General features: G+C 46.3%; 1 protein-coding gene across 2 annotated transcripts in view; it reads left to right on the forward strand.

Annotated features, from left to right (window-relative positions):
- The window catches only part of PSD3 (pleckstrin and Sec7 domain containing 3), a 662,461-nt gene that overhangs the window by 61,173 nt on the left and 576,593 nt on the right, over window positions 1–24,695 (forward strand). The window contains exons 1-2 of one of the 2 annotated variants that reach the window (XM_073543278.1): window positions 3,000–3,243; window positions 14,349–14,463. In XM_073543278.1, the coding sequence (XP_073399379.1) occupies window positions 3,190–3,243; window positions 14,349–14,463 (169 nt within the window). In that variant the 5' untranslated portion in view covers window positions 3,000–3,189. Of the gene's footprint in view, window positions 1–2,999; window positions 3,244–14,348; window positions 14,464–24,695 lie in introns of those variants that run through there. The other variant, XM_073543269.1, reaches the window with a different exon arrangement.

Genomic DNA, 24,695 nt, shown 5'->3' on the forward strand with positions numbered 1-24,695 from the left:
AATAATTGGCAGTTTTCAGCTTTGGCAGTGACCACAATGGAACAGTACAGCTCTATATACAGTGTATAAAGACAGGCTATCATAAAAAATAACTATTTTTTATGTTAAATGTATTTAAAAGAAAACATTGTTGTTTTCTCATATTACTCCCTTTATTAAAAAAAAAAAAAAAATTAGTAATCTTGCAATTTTCACAATGGCCACTGGAACTTTTTTTCGAATCATACTTCTGCTCCTTTCAGGAAGTGTTTTCAGCAGTTTCCTTATCAGCAGAGACAGTATTACAGTAATAGGTAACATCTCTATACACAGCTGAGAATACAGGATCCTCCAGTCAGAATAGGTGATGTCACAGTTGACTCTGCTCTCCCTCCCTTCACAATGACCTTTGCACACACTCATTAGAGACTTAAATACAGAAGATAGAGTCAGATTTTAACCCTTGCGGCTAATGTAAATGTGCTATTTCCTGAAACAATAAGTTAAAGTCTAAAAAGACCCAGTGGCTTTTAATTCAGATTGTGGTATGTAAAAAAAAAAAATAGTGAAACACGTTTAACAATACACTTAAAGGGGTTGTCCACTACTGTTTCATTGTTGACCTATCTTTAGGGTAGGTCATCAATGTCTGATCAGCAACTACGCCGATCGGCTGTTACTGATATTGGCGGCCCCCCCAGCGGGAAGTACTCATTTGCAGAGCTGCTCCATCTTCTGGTAGTGGCCCAGGCTGGATACTACACAGCTGCCTTCTTTTCAAATCAGTAGGAGGAGGATGTATAGTACCTTGCGGAGGCCACTATCAGAAGACAGTCAGCTCCACAAGTGAGTACTTCCGACCGGCGGCCGCCACTGATGACAGCTCATCGGCGGGAGTGCCAGGTGTTGGACTCCGGCCTATCAGACATTGATGACCTATCGTAAGAGTAGGCCATCAATGATAAAGTAGTGGACAACGTCTTTAATACAAAATCCTGGTTTAATCAGTAGGTGATTCTCTGATGACTGCTTCCAATAAAAGAGGTTGTCTCATGAAACACCAATTGAATGCAGTTGAGTTGTGCAATGTTCCTATATGCTTTGCTGCTAAGTTTGGCCATTCCAGTCTGGAGGACGGTCCTGCTCAGTGATTGTCGTCCTACATACAGAAATACATATGTGTTGGGTCGCCCTCACAGGGCTGTGGGGTACTCGGTACCGGGCCGGTCTCTCAGAGGGGATTGTCACAGCAGCGGTGACCCGGTCCATGGCCCTGGGCGCCCATGTAAAAGGGGTTGAGTTGGGAATAAAGTTTATAAGTGATTCGTGACGCCACCTGTGGTGTTCGGCGAGGGAGACGCTGCAGGCAGATCCTCTGGGACAGATGGTGTAGTGCAGCGATGATGTTGTAGCCCTCCACAAGTGGGGCTGTTGGTCCCAGGGCAGTGTAGCGGAATTGTTTAGGAAGAGGGTGCAGTGTTTGGCACAGAGATGCAGCAGTGCTGAGGATGTTGCAGGAAGGAGGCAAGGACACAACAGGGTGCAGTTTCTTTACCTTTATTTGGCAAACGCAGACCTAGGTCCTGGTTACAGATGGCACAGGAGCAGGCTAGCCTGGAAGCAACTCAGGAATCTATCAGATGGGTTGTGTAGTCTCCTCTCTAGCGCTTACTTGAGGTACATACAGTACGTGTTACACTGGCGTTCCTCCTTCTTCTTCCCTTTTGGATCTACCTTGTATGGCAGACAGCTGTAGCCTTCTATCTCTCTTGGCTCACCCTTCGCTGTTGTGCCTCCGAGTCTTAGTTGGAAATAGAGCGTTTACAGCTTCCTATTCCTCTGGTTTCTGTTGCAGCACCTTCAGTATCCTTACAACCGTGGAGACCAGACTCCAGATCATGCGTTATCACTGGGAGGGAGCTCTCTCTATCCTCAGCTCAACCTCCAGTTTCTCTCCACACGTCTACACTCTTTGCCCTCCTCACACTAACTGACTAATTTCCCTTCCTGGCCCTCAGAGAGCACTCCTCCCCCAACTCTGGTTCAGAGCTCCCTCTGCTGGCCTGGAGTGGGAACTGTGTTGCATGACTTGGTTAACTGTTAGAGAGACCCTTCCTTGCTTCCAAGCCTGACATCACCCTCCCTGGAGGAAGGCAATGCCATTGTGGCGACCATACTCCTGGGGGTGCCACAGTGTCATCTAGAACTGAGAAAGAAGATATGCCGCGCTGTGGTCTGGTGGCCACGGACTACCTCAGGCCGATCATACAAAGCTTTTTGTCCCGTTGTTAACCCTTCAGTCTCCATAAGCTGAGAGACATGGATATGTACATGTAGTTTCTAGTTTTTTTTATATATAATATCTTTATTCATAGTGTTTGTTCTGTCCATAAACCTTATCTGGGGTTTGTAGAAATCCATACACATGCTGCAGAATGAACTCTAGTCATGTGTATGGAAAAAATGTATGGAAAATCTGATGCACGTGATATTTCATCCTTGTATATTCAATCATAACGCCAAGCAATGTTTTTAAGTCTCAAAAAACGGCCAAAAAGCAAATAAAGCGCAATGTAAGGCCACAGTGTAATTCTTCACCCTACGAATAAGATAAAACAGTCGAGGCAGAGATGCGTGTGATTGTTCAATGCTCCAGAAATTCACGGTATTTCCTACCTATTACCATGGAGCAATTCTAAATGGCTGAACCACCTTATTACTTCCCCGCTATCTTATAGGCACGCCGCAGCGCTGTCACGACGCCATCACTTTCTGTATCGTTCATGCTGTATAATGACCAGTGAAGTGGAATAACAGTAGTTGTACAGCAGGGAACACAAGGGTGATAATAATAATAATATTCCCCTTTGTGCCTCAGCCCTTTGTGAGAGCTTCCCTGCCTCCTTCCCTCACTAGTGTGCGGCTAGCCTGAAGTCTGCCATCTGCTGGTGAAAGGGCAGCATTACACGGGAGATACCCGCTTTCCCCAGCAGATGGCAGGCGGCAGCACACACAGACAGCAGGCAGGTTGAAGAGGACAGGGAGGGGGAGAGCTTTCTCCCAGCTTCAGCGTGTCCACATCACTTCTGGCTGGAGATCAAAGAGCGTGTGAGGGCACCCAGTCCTGGCCTGCCGTGCCCACCCCTCTTTGTCCTAGCCACCATCTCTACATTGGCTCTCCACGGCAACCCTGGGAAGGGGCAGGGAGTAATGGCCCCTGCTACTTCTGGAGACTGTCTTCATGAAAGAAATCCAGCAGAGAAGGTAAGAGAGTCTGTATGTGTCCTACATATGTCTATACGTGTGTGCAGAGGACAAGGAGGGTGGCCGCAGCAGGACCGGACGGCGTCCCTGACGTGCTCTTTGATCCCCAGCCAGCAGCAATGTGCAGACACTGGAGTTGTGAGAGACCAGCCCCTCTACTCTCTGACCCAGCTGCTCCAGCTGGCTGCCATCTGCTGGCGAACACTGGGCACTTCCTGTGCAATGCTCACTGCCGCCTCTAGATGGCGTACAGCATTACATACACACTGAGCCAGGGGGCAGTCACAGAGGTGTGAGGCACAAAGGGCTGAGTGTCTAGTGTGTGCCCTGCAACGGAGAACGGGCTGACACCTCACAATTATATATATATGTGTGTGCATTAGCTAGCTTCATACATACTGTGCATGATCTGTGTATGTATAAATAGATATGTATATAGTCCAGACTCCTCAGGTCTCTTCATCAGGCATAGAATAACACAAAATCTGAAGAGTCACATAGTTTTCAGATATATTCTACATGTGTACCTCTACATTTATTATGTGTATTTATTTCACTCACTTATGGTATATAGCACCATTACTTCCACAGTACTATCCGGAGATAATTGGGGCTCACCATCTAGACTCCGTACCAGTATGTCTTTGCAGTGTGGGAGGAAAGTGGAAAACCTGAAGGAAACCCACCCAAACCCATGGAACTCCCTGCAGATATTGCCTATGGTGGGATTTGTATCCAGAGCCCCAATTCTGTAAAGTAACAGTATTACTAACCACTGAGCCACCGTGCTGCCCCGATATATATATACAACCGCACCACTTACCTGTTCGGTACTCCATAGAGATGGGGTGGGGAGACAAAGATGCGGTTCATCAAAGTTCCACAGTCCTTATGTCTAGAGATGAGCGACTGATCGGATTCGGTTCTGAATACGATCGGTATCGAATATTGTTTTTGCAATATTCGTCGAACACAGCCGAACGTCATTAGATTCAATGGGAGTAAAAATCACTGAATATGTTCAGAACTGATCGTAGGACATACATTCGTCCCGAATATTGTTCGAATATGGCCTGAATATGTCAAAATCACATTCGGGGCCAAAATCCGAACAAGTTCGCTTATCTCTACTCTATGTTGCCATCTTCAGAGTAAGCTGAGGTAAGGTGGTACCAGAAGATGGAGGAAGTGTTTCTGTGCTGATGAATTTGAAGAGAGCAGGTAGTCATCTGTGGCACAGTTATCAAATATAAAAGGGCTGAGCAGGAAGGCAGTTGGCGCAACCAGTGAGAGTAAGGACGTATGAACGGTGGATCACAGGGGCAGAGCGGCTGTGAAGTGTCTGGGGACCGAGACCAGTGGGAAATCGTGGGCCAAGCACCGAAGTCCAGACTACGTCAGTCAAGACCCAAAGCCTACCCTTCATTAGTCAAGGCCCAAAATGAGGCCGTACTATTCCACAGTCCATAAGAGGCTGGCCGTCATGACAAGGCTGAGCGGGAAAGAGGAAGCTGCAGTTGTTGGATAAGGAGGTGTTGAGTAAGGGGTTAATCTGAGTTAGGCAGAGCAGGGCTGGGTTTACCAAGGGGGGTCAAAGAGAAGGCGGGTCGAGAGAAGTTGGTATAAATAGGAGGAGCCATCTTACAAGGGCAACCATTTTAGGTACCCCTTATTAACTGAAAGAATCTGTGAGGTACCTGCCATTATGATAGATTGAGTCCGTTCTCCAGATGCTGAGGGATGCCGCGGGTTCCCGGGGCGCAGGATGGCTTCAGACTTCTGTTCAGGGCCTGCTTCAAGGGGTGGCGGGCCCCCTCAACCCCAACCAGAAGGACACCGGCCACGGAGAAATAGGCCTCCGGTGCGCCTCAGTCCAGAGCCCAGCCCTCGGGCCCGGCGCCGCATTAGGAGCCCCTCTAGGGACCCTCCGGCTCAGGCTGCGAGCTGCAGGCCAGGAGCTCGCACACAGAGAGTCGGGAGGAATCCTGCTACACAGCGGGGCCTGCATCGGGGGGAATCAGCCTCCCCCTCTTCATCTGTAGCAGCTGGGACACAGGATCTGGTCAGTGGTACGGCGGGAGCTCACCCTGGAACGGGCCCCGCTCAGCGCAGGCGAGGGGAGGCGGTGAATCGGCGGAGGCCTGCGGCGCAGGCCTCTCAACAGAGAAGCGATGGTGGGGAGAGGAGCTGTAGCCCCGCCCACCGGCTGGGACCGCAGACAGCAGGTGAATGTGATCCACGCCGGGACGTGGGGGCGGCGGGGCTGCTGCCTGGAGCAGCACCCGCTCAGCGCGATCCAGCTGAGGTATATGGAGGACGGAGGCCGAGTACATCGGCGCTTCAAAGCAGCGGTCAGAGTAGCAGTAGCTCCGCCCACTTGACTCTGACAGCGGCGCGACACGGGAATAGCGAGCAGTGTCTGTCTGGCTGGCCCGGGGGGTGGGGATGCTGCAGCCACGAGAGTGCGGGGGGAACCCGGGATAGAGGGCAGCAATCAGTGGGGTTAGGGCTACAAAGCTGCTATAGGCAGAGGGGCTCAGGAGGAGCTCAAGCATGCGGGCAGCATACGGCTGGCCTAGGGGGGAGTTTTGGGCAGGGCGTAGGGGTATTTCAGGACGGCGGGCTACAGCCGGCTACATTGGGGGTGAGCGGGGGTAGGGGTTCAAGTGGACATCTCGTCACGGAACGGAACCAGGATGTCGGGCAGCAATCCGCTGGCCTACAGGCGAACAACACAGAGCACAGGATGGCACTGCACAGTCGATTAAGCGGAAATGGTGCCGTTTCTTCACGTCTGGATTCCGGATCTTCGGCTGCTGGGCCCACAGTACCCAGGCAGCCCGGTGAGACTTACCATGATTTTAATATTAACCATTCTATGTCACGCCTGTTGGGTCTGCAGGGGAGTCTGTTGGGAATGTGGGGTCCTTGTTATATGGCCTGCGTGATCTAGTCCGTTTGTGGGATTCGAGGGGTGGGGTTTCTCCTACGTCAGCATGGTTGGGCAGTGGTAGGGATACAGATCTCGGACAAGTATTGGGGTCTACCCTACCAGGCTCGCTTTCATGGGCGAGTGCAGCTGGTTCATCGAGTAATTCAGTTACAGCTGCAGAGGAGGGAGGGATCCAGAGCACAGGAGCCATACCATTAGAGGGTGGGGAGAAGGATAAGAATGAAGCAAGCAGAGTTGATGACACAGCCAGGGGTGAGGTTTATGTCTGTTTTGAAGGTCCCCTTGGGTCGCACTTGAAACAGGAAGTCAGGGAAAAATATGGAAAGAGGAATATGTGGAGATATTCTCCTTACTACCTCTAGAGCGTTTCAATCTAGATAAGGTGAGGAGGGATGACAGCAAAAAAAGAGGACGAGGAGAGGAGGAGGTTCCGTTTAATTCCCAGGACCTTTTCTAACTGGCTGCAAGCATTTACGATATTAGCCAGCTTACCGTAATCGGGGAGAAAGCCCCGGAAAATTGTTCGGGCCTTTTCTGTTACATGGATGCAATTGGGGAGGCTTATAGGGTCTATGGAGGACAGGGTTGGTTGAGGTATGACGAACAGTTTCGTCAAAGGAAGGCTGTGCGACCCAACATCCGTTGGGACCACAAGGACATAGCTTTGTGGATGAGGGTGATGGCTCCACCTAGAGTGGGCCAGAGCTCACAGTGGTTTCAAGGGGGCACCAGGGGTTCAGGACAGTCAGGGCACTCGGTGTGAATGCAAAAAGGACTGTGTTTTTCCTTCAATGAAGGCTCATGTAGATTCGGAGCAAAATGTAAATTTAAGCATGAGTGTTCCTCTTGTGGGGGCAGTCACAAGGGTGGGAGGAACAGAGGGGGCAGATAGTGTTGAGAAAAGGAGTGACAGCGGTTCCTCTGGCAGAGATGGAGCACTTCCTAAATAAGTATACTGACGAGGCGGCTGCATCATTATTACGGGAAGGCTTTAGAGATGGTTTTAAAATTCCTTGTGTTGATGTTGAGGTGAAAATTTCCACAAAAAATTTGAAATCGGCATTGCAGTTTCCGGAGGTCGTGTCAGAAAAGTTAGCCAAGGAAGTTTCTTTGGGTAGAATGGCAGGGCCCTTTGACTCAATTCCGGTAACTAATTTGAGAGTTTCCCCGCAGGGGGTAGTTCCAAAAAGGGAGTCTAATAAGTTTAGCCTAATTCATCACCTCTCCTTTCCAAGAGGTTCTTCCGTGAATGACGGGATTGACCCGGAGTTGTGTTCAGTGATGTACACATCCTTTGGTGCTGCCTTGGATTGGGTACGTGTTTGTGGAAAACGTGCCTTGTTAGCAAAAACGGACATTGAGTCGGCTTTTCGGTTGTTGCCTGTTCACCCGGATAGTATGCATTTGCTAGGTTGTTTTTGGGATGGTGGTTTTTACGTTGATCGTTGTTTGCCCATGGGGTGTTCGCTGTCGTATTTTTATTTTGAGGCATTTATCACGTTTTTGGAATGGACGGTTAAGGAAGTGTCTGGTTTGAAATCATGCATTCATTACCTTGATGATTTCTTGTTCATTGGTCCAGCGCAGAGCACTGATTGTTCGTTGTTGTTGCATACCATGGAGAGTTTGGCTAAACGTTTTGGAGTTCCTTTAGCGCAGGACAAGACGGTTGGTCCTGTTACTTCGCTGAGTTTCTTGGGCATTGAAATCAATTCTCTAAAGATGGAGTGCAGGTTGCCCGTGGATAAAGTGTCGGACATGCGTGCGGAAGTCCATCAAGTTAGTGACTTGAAAAAAGCGACGTTACGGGAGGTGCAGTCTTTATTGGGCAAATTGAATTTCGCTTGCCGTATTATGCCCATGGGGAGGGCATTTTGTCGCAGGTTGTCTTTAGCGACGGTTGGAATTAGGTCTCCGGGCCATTTTATCAGACTGAAGAGGGAGGTTCGTGATGATTTGAAAGTCTGGGCGCTTTTCCTCGATTCTTACAATGGCAGATCTATGTGGATAGCGTCGGTGTTGCCAGCTGAAGAGCTGGATCTTTTAGTTGGTCTAGCATATGGCAGAGGTTTTTGATTATTTTTTCAAGGAGAGTGGCTGGTGGAGGCTTGGCTTCGAACCTGGAAGGAGGAGGGTTTGTCATCTAGTCAGGTGATTCGAGAGATTTTCCCCATAATTGTTGCATTGTCGTTATGGGGGTCAAGGTTTCAGAACAAGAAAATTTGTTTTAGGTGTGAATCGTTGGGTGCGGTTAGGGCCTTGAACTCTTTATCTTCTTGCTGTCGTGAAGATGCTTCAGCATTTGGTTTGGTTAGGATTGAGTAATAATTTGTGGATTGTGTCGGAAGTTTATTCTGTGGTCAAGTCACCTATTTTCGAAGCTCTTTTAACTTCACAGTGGGATCGTTTTTGGGAATTGGCACCTCAGGCGTCACCAGGAGGGTTGAGTTGTGCGACGGAGTTGTGGAACCTCCCATTGTTGCGTTAAGAGATTTATTATCCAGGTCTTTGTGAGCGGGAACTTGGGCTCACTATAGAAAATCCTGGAACATTTGGGGAGAGTGGAAGGCTTCCATGAACGATGAGTTGGACGAGGAAAGTAAGTTGTTGATCCTGGTAGATCACAGTTGGGAGTCTAGTTGGTCAGTTTCAAAAATTAATAATTTTATGTCCAGATTAGCATTTGGTTTTAAATTTAGAGGCTTACAGGATTTAACAAAAACCTTTTTGATACTGCAGGCGATGAAAGGCTGGAAAAAATATTGGAAAGTCTCGGACGAGAGACGGCCAGTATCGTACGAAATACTGCTAATATTAAATGATCAGTTAGGGACAGTTTGTTTTTCTCAGTGGGAAAGGACTCTTTTTAGGTTAGCTTTTTCTTTGGCCTTTTTGAGGCCTTTCGGATAGGTGAATTAGTTAGTCCGTCCAGAGAGAAAAAAGGTGGTATTATGAGGCAGGACGTGGACGTTGGTGGGGATAGGTTGGTTATATTTATCCGCTTGTCTAAAACAGATAGGTTGGGAAAAGGTTGTAAGATTGTTCTTTTTGAGGTTAAGGTTTCTCCCATGTGTCCGGTGAAGTGCGTACACAATTTTTTGGGGAATGCCGGCATACCTGACACTCCACTTCTGGTGCATGAAGACGGTTCATTTTTGTCGCGTTTTCAGTTTGTGACGGTATTTCGGTCCTATTTGGAAAAAGGGGGTCTTCCGGCCAAGAACTATAGGGGCCACTCTTTTCGGATTGGAGCGGCCACAGAGGCGGCAAAAAGAGGTTTGGGCGATGAGGTGGTGAAGAGAATTGGGCGTTGGTAATCGGAGAGGTTCCGTTCTTATATTCGCCCTACTTTGGTTTAAGTAAAATAATTTCACATTTGTTAATGTCTCCTTGACTTGGTTGTTTTGTTTGGTTTATTTTCAGAGTTCGGACATCTCCTCTGCTGGATCATGGGGCACTCGTTCGTCTTTTGGGCAGCATTGAGAGCGGCAGTTCGTGAGGACGGAAGGCAGCTGGGTGTGCCACGTGATGTAGCAGTCGTGAGATGGATTGGAAAGAGAGTCATGGTTTGGAAACAACTTCTTCCGGAATTTCACAGATTTGTAAGACCTGACTGAGCTCCGGATTTGCTAGTATTACACTTGGGGGGTAATGACCTGGGGAAGCGGCCTTGCTGGGAGTTGATTAACGACATTAAATTTGACATGTTGCGTTTGTGGTCCATGTTTCCGGGATTAAGAATAATTTGGTCGGATATTATTCCGAGGAAAGTTTGGTACGGAGCGCGCTCTGTTCAGGGTGTTAACAGGGCTAGAATCAAACTAAATAGGGCGGTGGCAAGATTTATGGCACGGAACGGGGCAATTGTTGTTAGACATCTCGATTTGGAGTCGGGAAAAGGAGAGTTTTGGAGGAAGGATGGAATTCATCTAAATGCCGTGGGGCTGGACATGTGGTGCCTGGCTATACAGGAAGGTATAGAAAAAGGTTTACAGGTGTGGAGGGACACAAATGTTTGAGGGGGTCAAAACATTTGTGTTGGTGGCGTGGGGGTGGTCCTCGAAGTTGGTAAGGCTGGACGCTCTGGGGGGGGATCGAAAGAGGTCCTGGACTCCCTCCAGCGCGGGCCCAAGTAGTTGGATATTTGTGGTATCCCGAAGGAGGGATAAAGGGGACTTGGACATGGTAATGGTTCATGGCCAGGCGGGTTGTTTTGGTGCCTCTGAGCTGGTGCTTTACAGCTGGAGGCAAGACTCGACCTGGGGGCCATGTTTGCATAATATCATCATGGATGTTTTGGATTCGGGGCTTCGAGGTCCGCCCCTCCGGGTCGTGAATTACTGTAAAACGTTTGTTTATATGTTAATAAATGGCTGCTGTGGCCAAATTATCCAACAACAAGTGTATCTGTCTTTATTCGACTCATGAAGAAATGGATAGGGTCCATGAGGCTGGAAAAAGAGCTATGGGATTTGTCTAAAAATGGTAAAAGGGGTTTGAAGCTACGAGGAGTCTTGAATACCCTTTGTCATGTCCGGACACCACAGGTCAAGCATAGAAGGTCGAATTCTGATCATCGTACGCACCGGACGTCTGTCGTGGTAACAAAGAGTTGCGAGTGAATCAGTCCGTTACTTCCAGTGTGGACACACAGTACAGGGTGTGGGCCGGGTCCGTGTAGTGGAAGAGATCGGGGTCGGTCATTGTGAGGAGCGCACATAGAGTATTAAGTGACTAGCTACTAAAGACTTGTGGCCTAGCTGGAAAGATCGTCAACCCCCGTTAGTGCTAGTATAATAATTGAAAACGCTTGAAGGACTGTTGTAGTGACTGGCCTATCATTGTGAGTGCTGCCAGTGAAAGTTAAAGCAGAAGGACATTAAAGCACTGTTCTTACAGAGATAGTTAGAATAGAGAATAAACTGTTGTATTGTTGTTATCCATTACTGGTAATATTGTGTGACTTGATACCTTGTATCCGAACAACTGACTGTTTCCATTATTAAAGAGAACCTGTCAGCAGTTTTGGCCGATATAAAATACGCCCACTGTCTTTCATGGCATTGTATAATGCTGTAGATAAGCCCCCTATCCGACCTGAAAAATAAGAAAAATAAGTTTTGTTATACTAATCCGGGGGGCGGTCCGGTCCGATGGGTGTCTCAGGTTCAGGTCCGGCACCTCCCATCTTCTTGCGATGCCGCCCTTCTGCTTGTTTCACACGTTCCCCGGCATCGTGCTCCTTCGCAGGCGTACTTATCTGCCCTGTTGAGGGCAGAGGAGAGTACTGCAGTGCGCAGGCTTCGGGAAAGGTCAGAGAGGCCCAGCGCCTGCGCACTGCAGTATTCTGCTCTGCCCTCAACAGGGCCGTTAAGTACGCCTGCGAAGGAGCGCGATGCTGGGGAGCCTGTGAAACAAGCAGGATAGCGGCATCGCAAGAAGATGAGAGGCGCAGGACCCGGACCTGTGACACCCATCGGACCGGACCATCCCCCGGGTGAGTTATTTTTCTTATCTTGCAGGTCGGATCGGGGCTTATCTACATACAGTACAGACCAAAAGTTTGGACACACCTTCTCGTTCAAAGAGTTTTCTTTATTTTCATGACTGAAAATTGTAGATTCACTCTGAAGGCATCAAAACTATGAATTTACACATGTGGAATTATATAATTAACAAAAAAGTGTGAAACAACTGAAAATATGTCTTATATTCTAAGTTTTTCAAAGTAGCCACCTTTTGCTTTGATTACTGCTTTGCACACTCTTTGCATGCTCTTGATGAGCTTCAAGAGGTAGTCACCGGAAATTGTCTTCCAACAATGTTGAAGGAGTTCCCAGAGATGCTTAGCACTTGTTGGCCCTTTTGCCTTCACTCTGCGGTCCAGCTCACCCCACACCATCTCGATTGGGTTCAGGTCTGGTGACTGTGGAGGCCAGGTCACCTGGCGTAGCACCCCATCACTCTCCTTCTTGGTCAAATAGACCTTACACAGCCTGGAGGTGTGTTTGGGGTCATTGTCCTGTTGAAAAATAAATGATGGTCCAACTAAACGCAAACCAGATGGAATATCATGCCGCTGCAAGCTGCTGTGGTAGCCATGCTGGTTCAGTATGCCTTCAATTTTGAATAAATCCCCAACAGTGTCACCAGCAAAGCACCCCCACACCATCACACCTCCTCCTACATGCTTCACGATGGGAACCAGGCATATAGAGTCCATCCGTTCACCTTTTCTGCATCGCACAAAGACACGGTGGTTGGAACCAAAGATCTCAAATTTGGACTCATCAGACCAAAGCACAGATTTCCACTGGTCTAATGTCCATTCCTTGTGTTCTTTAGCCCAAACAAGTCTCTTCTGCTTGTTGCCTGTCCTTAGCAGTGGTTTCCTAGCAGCTATTTTACCATGAAGGCCTGCTGCACAAAGTCTCCTCTTAACAGTTGTTGTAGAGATGTGTCTGCTGCTAGAACTCTGTGTGCAATTGACCTGGTCTCTAATCTGAGCTGCTGTTAACCTGCGATTTCTGAGGCTGGTGACTAGGATGAACTTATCCTCCGCAGCAGAGGTGACTCTTGGTCTTCCTTTCCTGGGGCGGTCCTCATGTGAGCCAGTTTCTTTGTAGCGCTTGATGGTTTTAGCCACGCACTTGGGGACACTTTCAACGTTTTCCCAATTTTTCGGACTGACTGACCTTCATTTCATAAAGTAATGATGGCCACTCGTTTTTCTTTACTTAGCTGCTTTTTTCTTGCCATAATGCAAATTCTAACAGTCTATTCAGTAGGACTATCAGCTGTGTATCCACCAGACTTCTGCACAACACAACTGATGGTCCCAACCCCATTTATAAGGCAAGAAATCCCACTTATTAAACCTGACAGGGCACACCTGTGAAGTGAAAACCATTTCCGGTGACTACCTCTTGAAGCTCATCAAGAGAATGCCAAGAGTGTGCAAAGCAGTAATCAAAGCAAAAGGTGGCTACTTTGAAGAATCTAGAACATAAGACATATTTTCAGTTGTTTCACACTTTTTTGTTAATTATATAATTCCACATGTGTAAATTCATAGTTTTGATGCCTTCAGAGTGAATCTGCAATTTTCATAATCATGAAAATATAGAAAACTCTTTGAATGAGAAGGTGTGTCCAAACTTTTGGTCTGTACTGTATAATGCTGTAGATAAGCCCTGAAAGACAGTGGCCGTATCTTATATCGGCCAAAACTGCTGACATGTTCGCTTTAACTTCATGTCCGTGTTAGGAAAGTAAATATGCATATTGTCTCTTCAGAGAGGAAGAGGACTATAACTCTAGTGCCACCAATTGGAAGTAGCAAAATTGTAAAAGTCAATATCGACCCCTTAAAGAGCCTTGCCACATTACTTCGGATAAAAGCCAAAACTAAAATCTCAATTTGCAGACACAGTGTTTCGGGTTACTGCCCCTCATCAGTGCAAAGTGTGATATCTGGTTTGGCTGGGTTAGAGGCATCTGACCGGGATTCAAGGTGTAAAGTTATTCCTTGAGGAGAGTGACATGTCAGGCTTGACATGCCAAGGTGAGGAGACTTTTAGTGTTGCAATGCTTCTCTGGGAAGTCTCCTCACCTTGGCATGTCAGGCTTGACAGGTCACTCTCTGCAAGGGGAAACGATACCCCTAGGAAAATTAAATTACTTTCGCCTCCTCTCTATCTGCATGTTGCATTTTAGTAACCTGTTCACGGAGACTTATGGCTTATGCATTTATATATATAGTGTGTGAAAATTACTTTTCAATAGGTGCCCGAAGCTTTGTAGTAAGTTTCTACATGTCCATATATAGTCTATTCATCTTATGCTCCTGGTTGTCAGCTCTCTTCGTTTTTCTGCAGAAATACATGTAGCCGCACGCTCCGAGTGCCGGCGGCAGTGCCAGGTTTTCATGTGAGAGACTCGCACGAGAATCGTGTGAGTCTCTCGCAAGTGAGTATGAGCCCTAAATGTGAGGGGAGCAGAGTCTCAAAGGAGGAAAAGTATAGCAGCTGTAATTTCCTATTCATTCAATAAAAAGGTACATGGATCCATTATCATTTACTATTGATTTCAATATTTCTGTATAATAATATAAAGGAGTAATGCAAACGTTTTATTTATTTTTTCTTAACAGGCAGAAAGGTATGTTTGGGTGAGCAACACGTCAGCACACTCCCAGAATGTCGCAAAGGCAAAATACGAATTCTTATTCGGTGAGCCCGAGCCGACGACAGAGGACAGCGCGCCAGGTAAGCATGCTTAATCATCTAGTGACATGTGAACGTATTATTAAAGACGTTGTCCACACTACTTCTTCATACCCCTTCACTTCACTTATACTCGCCTTCCGTGCTAGCGCCGTTCCCACTGTGTCAGCACAAAGTGTTATACGTGGTTCTCCATTATTTCCTACTTAGCAATACTATAATTAAAGGGAATCAGGTTGTTGCTACCCCATTTGAGAACAGCATAATGTGGAAACGGAACCCCTGATTCCAGTGATGTGTCACTTACTGGGGTGCTAAATGTAGTTTTGCTAAAATCACTGTTTAAACTGCTGCAGATCTACCAGTTCCTGAATGCTGAACTCTGTGTAACTGATTGGCAGCTTTCAGTATGCACTGTACATAGGCAGAAAACTGGGCATGGGGTTATACAGAGCTCACGAATATGGAGGACTATATGGCAGCAGGCTTGCTAGTCTTCTAATCAGTGGCGTAGCAACTGTTTGTGGCGCCAGGGGCGGTCGAAAAATTGGCCGCCCCTTTGGTCGTTGATAATCCGGAAGCATCCGAAGAGCCCACACTACACTCAAAGATCTAATTTTTAGTCTGCTACTAACTCTGGCTGTTATTATTTCTACATTTCTAGACTTTCATCTTGCAGTTCTCTCTCTCTCTCTCTCTCTCTCTCTCTCTCTCTCTCTATATATAGATATATATATATACCGTATATATATATATATATACGGATATATATAGATATATATATATCTATAATAATAAATGCCCTAAGCAGCTTCCGGTTGTAACAACTTCCGTCCAGTTGTAACCGGTGACGTCACCGCACACCTCTTTCCATATTAACCCTCAACACACCACTCCTCCTCAACACACACACTCCACTCACCTTTCACCATCTCCACTCACGTCCACTCACTCTTTCACTCCACATACGACCCTTTCTCTCACTCCGTCTCTCATTCTCACGCCGTCATCGCCGCTGATCCACGATCCCCAACATCTTCTTCCGCCGGCCCCATCCTGGATCCAGACGTCCTCCACGCCGGCGACATGTTCTTGCGGTGACGCCATTTTGGATCAGCGAAATCCCGCGATAGTCAAGATGGCGTCGCCGCAAGAACGTGTCGCCGGCGTGGAGTACGTCGGGATCCAAAATGGCGTCGGCGAAATCTCGCGAGATTTCACCGACGCCATTTTGGATCCCGACGTCGTCCACACCGGCGACATGTTCTTCCGGCGACGCCATCTTGAGTATCGCGGGATTTCACGATACTCAAGATGGCATCGCCGCAAGAACATGTCGCCGGCGTGGACAACGTCTGGATCCAGGATGGCGCCGGCGGAAGATGATGTCGGGGATCGTGGAGCAGCGGCGATGATGGCGTGAGTATGAGAGACGGAGTGAGAGAAGGGGTCGTATGTGGAGTGAAAGAGTGAGTGGAGATGGTGAAAGGTGAGAGGAGTGTGTGTGTTGAGGGTTAACATGGCAAGAGGTGTGATGCTGACGGGTATATGGGCACGGGACTATGGGATGGAGGATGTGTTATGGGTATATGGGCACTGGACTATGGGATGGAGGATATGTATGACGGGTATATGGGCACGGGACTATGGGATGGCGGATATGTATGATGGGTATATGGGCACTGGACTATGGGATGGAGGATATGTATGATGGGTATATGGGCATGGGACTATGAGATGAAGGATGTGTGATGGGTATATGGGCACTCGACTATGGGATGGCGAATATGTATGATGGGTATATGGGCATGGGACTATGGGATGGAGGATGTGTGATGGGTATATGGGCATTGGACTATGGGATGGCGAATATGTATGATGGGTATATGGGCATGGGAATATGGGATGGAGGATGTGTGATGGGTATATGGGCACTGGACTATAGGATGGAGGATATGTATGACGGGTATATGGGCACGGGACTATGGGATGGCGGATATGTATGATGGGTATATGGGCACTGGACTATGGGATGGAGGATATGTATGATGGGTATATAGGCATGGGACTATGAGATGAAGGATGTGTGATGGGTATATGGGCACTCGACTATGGGATGGCGAATATGTATGATGGGTATATGGGCATGGGACTATGGGATGGAGGATGTGTGATGGGTATATGGGCATTGGACTATGGGATGAAGGATGTGTAATGGGTATATGGGCACTCGACTATGGGATGGAGGATATGTATGATGGGTATGTATATGGGCACGGGCCTATGGGATCGTGGATATGTATGATGGGTATATGGGCATGGGACTATGAGATGAAGGATGTGTGATGGGTATATGGGCACTCGACTATGGGATGGCGAATATGTATGATGGGTATATGGGCATGGGACTATGGGATGGAGAATATGTATGATGGGTATATGGGCATGGGACTATGGGATGGAGGATGTGTGATGGGTATATGGGCACTCGACTATGGGATGGAGGATAGGTATGTTTGGTATATGGGCACGGGACTATGGGATGGAGGATAATTATAATTTGTTATAACTATCCACAGTTAGTTACTATGCCCGGGCAGCGCCGGGCTCTTCAGCTAGTATATATATATATATATGTATTAGCTTGATGATGCTGGATGAAGACCTAATGGCTTTTTTAATAATTAATTTTAATAATGTGACAGAAAAAAACCCAGAAAGTTTATGGGGAGGAGATGTACGAGGACACGTATATGGGGGGATGTACGAGGACACGTATATGGGGGGATGTACGAGGACGCGTATATGGGGGGATGTACGAGGACACGTATATACAGTTGTGGCCAAAAGTATTGACACCCCTGAAATTTTGTCAGATAATACTCAGTTTCTTCCTGAAAATTATTGCCAACACAAATTCTTTGGTATTATTATCTTCATTTAATTTGTCTTAAATGAAAAAAACACAAAAAGAATTGTCCTAAAGCCAAATTGGATATAATTCCACACCAAACATAAAAAAGAGGGTGGACAAAAGTATTGGCACTGTTCGAAAAATCATGTGATGCTTCTCTAATTTGTGTAATTAACAGCACCTGTAACTTACCTGTGGCACCTAACAGGTGTTGGCAATAACTAAATCACACTTGCAGCCAGTTGACATGGATTAAAGTTGACTCAACCTCTGTCCTGTGTCCTTGTGTGTACCACATTGAGCATGGAGAAAAGAAAGAAGACCAAAGAACTGTCTGAGGACTTGAGAAACCAAATTGTGAGGAAGCATGAGCAATCTCAAGGCTACAAGTCCATCTCCAAAGACCTGAATGTTCCTGTGTCTACCGTGCGCAGTGTCATCAAGAAGTTTAAAGCCCATGGCACTGTGGCTAACCTCCCTAGATCTCGACGGAAAAGAAAAATTGACAAGAGATTTCAACGCAAGATTGTGCGGATGTTGGATAAAGAACCTCGACTAACATCCAAACAAGTTCAAGCTGCCCTGCAGTCCGCGGGTACAACAGTGTCAACCCGTACTATCCGTCGGCGTCTGAATGAAAAGGGACTGAATGGTAGAAGATTACCCTGAGACATAAAAAAGCCAGGCTGGAGTTTTCCAAAACTTACCTGAAAAAGCCTAAAACGTTTTGGAAGAATTTTCCATGGTCAGATGAGACAAAAGTAGAGCTTTTTGGGCGAAGGCATCAACATAGAGTTTACAGGAGAAAAAAAGAGGCATTCAAAGAAAAAAATACGGTCCCTACAGTCAAACATGGCGGAGGGTCCCTGATGTTTTGGGGGTGCTTTGCTGCCTCTGGCACTGGACTGCTCGACCGTATGCATGGCATTATGAAGTCAGAAGACTACCAACAAATTTTGCAGCATAATGTAGGGCCCAGTGTGAGAAAGCTGGGTCTCCCTCAGATGTCATGGGTCTTCCAGCAGGACAATGACCCAAAACACACTTCAAAAAGCACTAGAAAATGGTTTGAGAGAAAGCACTGGAGATTTCTAAGGTGGCCAGCAATGGGTCCAGACCTGAATCCCATAGAACACCTGTGGAGAGATCTAAAAATGGCAGTTTGGAGAAGGCACCCTTCTAATATCAGGGACCTGGAGCAGTTTGCCAAAGAAGAATGGTCTAAAATTCCAGCAGAGCATTGTAAGAAACTCATTGATGGTTACCGGAAGCGGTTGGTCGCAGTTATTTTGGCTAAAGGTTGTGCAACCAAGTATTAGGCTGAGGGTGCCAATACTTTTGTCTGGCCCATTTTTGGAGTTTTGTGTGAAATGATCAATGTTTTGCTTTTTGCTTCATTCTCTTTTGTGTTTTTTCATTTAAGACAAATTAAATGAAGATAATAATACCAAAGAATTTGTGATTGCAATCATTTTCAGGAAGAAACTGAGTATTATCTGACAGAATTGCAGGGGTGGCAATACTTTTGGCCACAACTGTATGGATATGGGGGTTGTAGGAGGACACGTATATGGGGGGATGTACGACACGTATATATGGATATGGGGGATGTACAAGGACACGTTTATATGGGGGGATGTACGAGAACACATATGGGGGATGATTATTGTATTAGGACACCTGTGGTGTGATATCTGTGTGGCATATGACAGCTGTCTGTGGCTTCTCCCGTACAGTTGTTGGTGGTGCATTCTCCAGTAATGGCCGCGGTGCACCCAGCAGCCTCTCCCACAAGTCGCCCCCATACCATGCTCCCCAGTATCCCACCTCACCCCGTGCAGTACTGTCCTACACTTTTCCTCTCGCTCCCAGCCGGGGCAGCAGCACCGCCATATTCTTTCCTCCTCCCGGGAGCATCAATAGGGCGGAGCCTCTGCAGCTGCTACGGTGCCAGGACGGGACAGAAAACCTAGGAAAGCAGAGCTGCTGCTGTGCGGACACATGCGCAGAGTGTACACACACAGGTGTATACACACACACAAACACAGGCGTACACACACACATAGGTGTATATACACAGACACACACACAGGCGTACACACACACAGGCATACACACACACACACAGGCATACACACACACATAGGTGTATATACACAGACACACACACAGGCATACACACACACATAGGTGTATATACACAGACACACACACAGGCGTACACACAACACACACAGGTGTATAGACACACACACACACAGGCATACACACACACATAGGTGTATATACACAGACACACACACAGGCATACACACACACATAGGTGTATATACACAGACACACACACAGGCGTACACACAACACACACAGGTGTATAGACACACACACACACAGGCATACACACACACATAGGTGTATATACACAGACCCACACACACAGGCGTACACACACACAGGCATACACACACACACACACACAGGTGTATAGACACACACACACAGGCATACACACACACACATAGGTGTATATACACACAGACACACACACAGGCGTACACACAACACACACAGGTGTATAGACACACACACACAGGCATACACACACACATAGGTGTATATACACAGACACACACACAGGCGTACACACAACACACAGGTGTATAGACACACACAGGCATACACACACACATAGGTGTATATACACACACACAGACACACACAGGCGTACACACAACACACACAGGTGTATAGACACACACACAGGCATACACACACACATAGGTGTATATACACACACACAGACACACACACAGGCGTACACACAACACGCACAGGTGTATATACACACACACACAGGCATACACAAACACAGGTGTACACACATAGGTGGATACATACACACAGGCGTACACACACACACAGGTGTATACATACACACACACAGACACACACACACACACACACACACAGGTGGATACACACACAGGTGTACATACACACATAGGTGTACATACACACAACACACACAGTGTGGCTGCAGGCACAGATCCTTTCGCTGCTGCACATGGTGAGACACAGGCAGCGGTGTTGGTGGCACACAATGGAGGCAGACACACACCCAGCGCAGCTTGTGATGAGGATGACAGCTGCCTGCACACAGGGCCGCCGGGGGCAGCCGCAGACCACCTTACCCCAGCTCCGCACTCACCAGCTCACTGCTTGGCTCTTCCTAACATGGCTCCTTGTGTGCATCACATTCCTGGCAGCCGCGCACCATCCCACCATGACAGTCCTCCAGTGCAGCGCCTCTGCCCAGCCCAGCGCCGCTCACTGAGGGTCCAGGCGGAGAGGAGGGAGGAGCTGCTAGGTAGCAGGGGTACAGCGGCTCCCGATAGGCGGAGGAGAAGGATGAAGGAAGGGTGGGAAGAAGAGGCTGCATTACGCCCTCACTGCACAGCCCTGCAGGCCGAAATGTACAATCAGTGAGTCCAGGCTCCGCGCTTCTCCCACAGAGGAGAGGAATTGCTTCTGCTGCCGCGCCGCCCCCACACGTGCCGCCTGGGGCGGACCCCCCCCCCACGCTACGCCACTGCTTCTAATGATCTTTTTTGGTCAAAACTACAGCAAGCAGCCTAGTAAGTGATATACTGCTTGAATCGGTGTCTCTGGCTTTCAGATTAGGTAGCAACAACCCAGACACAGACTCCTTTAAGGAATAGTGCTTCCTAAAACATGTCAGTGCTGGACTTCTCCGTGCCTCCAGCTAGTCTCTGCTACCTGCACTCAGTTGACTACATTGACCCCCAATATACACCTGTTATGTTTTACTGCTGAATTTTGTAAAACTTTTTTTTTGGAAATATGGCATGAATAAATGGAATATCAGTTTTCTGTATGTGTAACCTTATGGCTCGATGTTTTATTTGTTAAGCTCTTATTGAGAGTAGAGCACTTGTCCTCATCTGTACATTATTCTGTATTTAACCCCTTCACCACCCATCCTGTTTTCACCTTCCTGACCAGGCCAAATTTTATCATTCTGACCACTTTGTGTGGTAACAACTCTGAAACACTTCATCATGCCCCAGTGATGCTGAGAATGTTTGTTTGCAACACATTGTGCTTCATGTTAGTGGTAAATTGTAAGCTGATATTTTTTGTGCATGTTTGTAAAAATATCGGAATTTGTGCGAAAAGTTTGAAAAACTTCGCAATTTTCAAACTTTTAATTCTTACGCCGTTAAACCAGAGATATATCACACAAAATAGTTAATAAATAACATTTCCCACATGTCCACTTTACATCAGCATCATTTTTGCAACATAATTTTTTATTGATAGGAAGTTAAAAGAATTAAAAGTTAATCAGAGATTTCTCAATTTTCCAACAAAGTTTACAAAACCATTTACTTTAGGGACCATCTCACATTTGACATGACTTTGGGCTGCCTATATGACAGAAAATACCCAAAAGTGACACGATTTTAAAAACAACAGCCCTCAAAGTGGTCCAGACCACATTCTGTAAGTTTATTAACCCTTCAGGTGCTTCACAGGAATTTAAAGCAATGTGGAAGTAAAGAGTAAAAATATTCAATTTTCCCACAAAAATGTTGCTTTAGCCCCAAATTTTCCATTTTCACAAGGGTAAAATGGGAGAAAATGGACCATACAATTTGTTGAGCAATTTCTCCTGAGTATGTCAGTGCCCCATATGTGGTGGAAAACTACTGTTTGAGCGCGCGGTAGTGCTCAGAAAGGAAGGAGCACCATTTGAATTTTGGAGTGCAAAATTGGTTTGAATAGATAGCGGACGCCATGTCCCATTTGCAGCACCACTGATGTGCCTGAACAGTGGAAACCCCCACAAATAACCATATTTTGGAAACTACACAACTCAAGAAACTTATGTAGAGGTGTGATGAACACCTTGAACCCACAGGTGCTTCACAGAATTCACGTGGCAGGGTTCAGGAGAGAAGGATCAAGAACTGAATTCTGGAGCTCAAATTTGTGTGGAATTGTCTGGGGATGCCAGGTCACATTTGAAAAGCCCGAGATGCCATAACAGCAAAAACCCTCACAAGTGACTACGTATTAGAAACTTTTTAAGGAAGTCATCTAGGGGTTGTAGTGAGCATTTTGAACCTTCTGGTGATTCACAGAATTGTATAACATTAGCATTAGTAAATGGAAAATTTCCATTTTTTCCAGTAAAATGTAGCTTTGGACCCAAATTTTTAATTTAGGAATGCAGTGAGCATATTGACACCATTTGTGCCTCACACAATTTTCACAACGCACATGCGACTCCTTGATCAATGCTGCGCAAGCGCGGCTTTACCAGCATTGCAGTGCATTATACCTGTCAGTGCTGAACTGACAGATAGACCATGCTCCTGGCATGGTCTAAACAGACCTGCAGAGCTGACAGTTTGCATAGCACAAGGATGCTGCTGCATCCCCATGCTATACAAGCGATCAGTCTGCAAAAACTGATAGTCCCATAGGAAAAATAAAAAAGTAAGTTTAAAAAAATAAAATAAAGAAATGCTAATAAAAAAATCTAAAGATTTTGTATCCATAAATAAATATTTGTATGAAAAAAAATATATAAACCATAAAAGTACACATATTTGGTATCGCTGTGTCTGGAACGACCAATCCTATAAGGCCTCTTTCACACTTCCGTTTTTGACCATCAGTCAAAATCCGCCAAGTTTTGAAAAAAAACGGATCTGCCATTTTTTTTTTTGCGGATCCGTTTTTTCCCCATTGAGTTGCATTACTGGCGGATCTTGACGGATGGCCATCCGATGGATCCGTTTTTTTGAGGATCCGCCAAATTTTTTTCGTCCGCCGGCATGCTTGGACAGACCTTGCAACGTTTTTTTTGTTGTTGGATCCGCATTTTCAATTGCGCATGCCCGGAGAAAGGAAGTCAGGGAGAAAATTAACCCTGAAATCCTTTCAGGCGGACGAAAAAAATTCTCTCTCTCTCTCTCTCGCCAGCGGTTCCTTTAAAATTCTACAGATCCGTCACAAAATGGTTCCTGTGGCATCCGTTCACTTCAGTTAGGAACGGTTCCGAGTTCCGCCTTTTTGACAGATTTTAACTGACACAAAATACTGAAGTGTCAGAGAGGCCTAAAACTGTCTCTCTAGTAAACACCATATAAAAATAAATAAAAAACAATGCTTTAACATCATACTGCAGAACAAAAAGCAGAATAACATGCGATCAAAATGTCGGATGTAAATAAAAATGGTACCATTAAAAACATCAAAACATCATCAAGCCACCATACAGTTCCATCAGCGGTAAAATAAAAAAAGTTATCTCAGAATAAATCTATGCAAAAATAATTATTTTTTTCTATAAAATTGTTTTTATTGTGAAAAACTGGCAAAACATAAAAAAATGTGGTGTCAATATGATCACTGCACCACTAGATGAATTAATTGGGGAATTCAGTTTGTAAAATGAGTTTATATATAGGGGGTTTCTGTTGTTCTCGCACCTCAGGGGCCCTACCAATGTGACATGTCACCCTCAAACCCAGCAAATTTTGAACTCCCAATATGGCGCCTCCTCCCTTCTGAGATTTGGGGCCAAAATAACATTTTTGTGGGGAAAATGTGATTTTATTATTTTCACAGCTAATAATAATCTTTATTTTTATATAGCACTAACATATTCCACAGCGCTTTACAGTTTGCACACATTATCATCACTGTCCCCGATGGGGCTCACAATCTAAATTCCCTATCAGTGTGTCTTTGGAATGTGGGAGGAAACCGGAGTGCCCAGAGGAAGCCCATACAAACTCCTTGCAGATGTTGTTCTTGGTGGGATTCGAACCCAAGACTCCAGCGCTGCAAGGCTGCAGTGCTATCCACTGAGCCACCGTATTATAAACTTCTGTGAAGCACCTGAGGGTTCAAGGTGCTTAACACACATCTAAATACATTCTTTGAGGGGTATAGTTTCCAAAATGGGGTCACTTGTGGGGGGTTTCCACTGGCTAGGAACATCAGGGGCTCTTCAAATGGGACATGGCGTCTGCTAATGATTCCGAGTCCTTCCATGCGCCCAAACAGTAGTTTTCTCCCTCATATGGGGTATCGGCATGCTTAGCAGAAATTAAAAAACAAATTTTGGGGTCCATTTTTTCCTGTTACCCTTCTCAAAATAAAAAAATTGGGGTCTGAAGTCAATTTTTTGTGAAAAAAAGTTAAATGTTCATTCAGCACCTGAAGGGTTAATAAACTCCTTGATTGTGGTTTTGAGCACCTTGGGGGGTGCAGTTTTTAGAATGATTTTCACTTTTGGGCATCTTCTTTCATATAGACCCCTCAA

This window comes from Dendrobates tinctorius, unplaced genomic scaffold (assembly GCF_039654945.1).
Source record: "Dendrobates tinctorius isolate UK_male_01 unplaced genomic scaffold, ASM3965494v1 ptg000011l, whole genome shotgun sequence".
In the NCBI taxonomy this organism is placed as follows: Eukaryota; Metazoa; Chordata; class Amphibia; order Anura; family Dendrobatidae; genus Dendrobates; species Dendrobates tinctorius.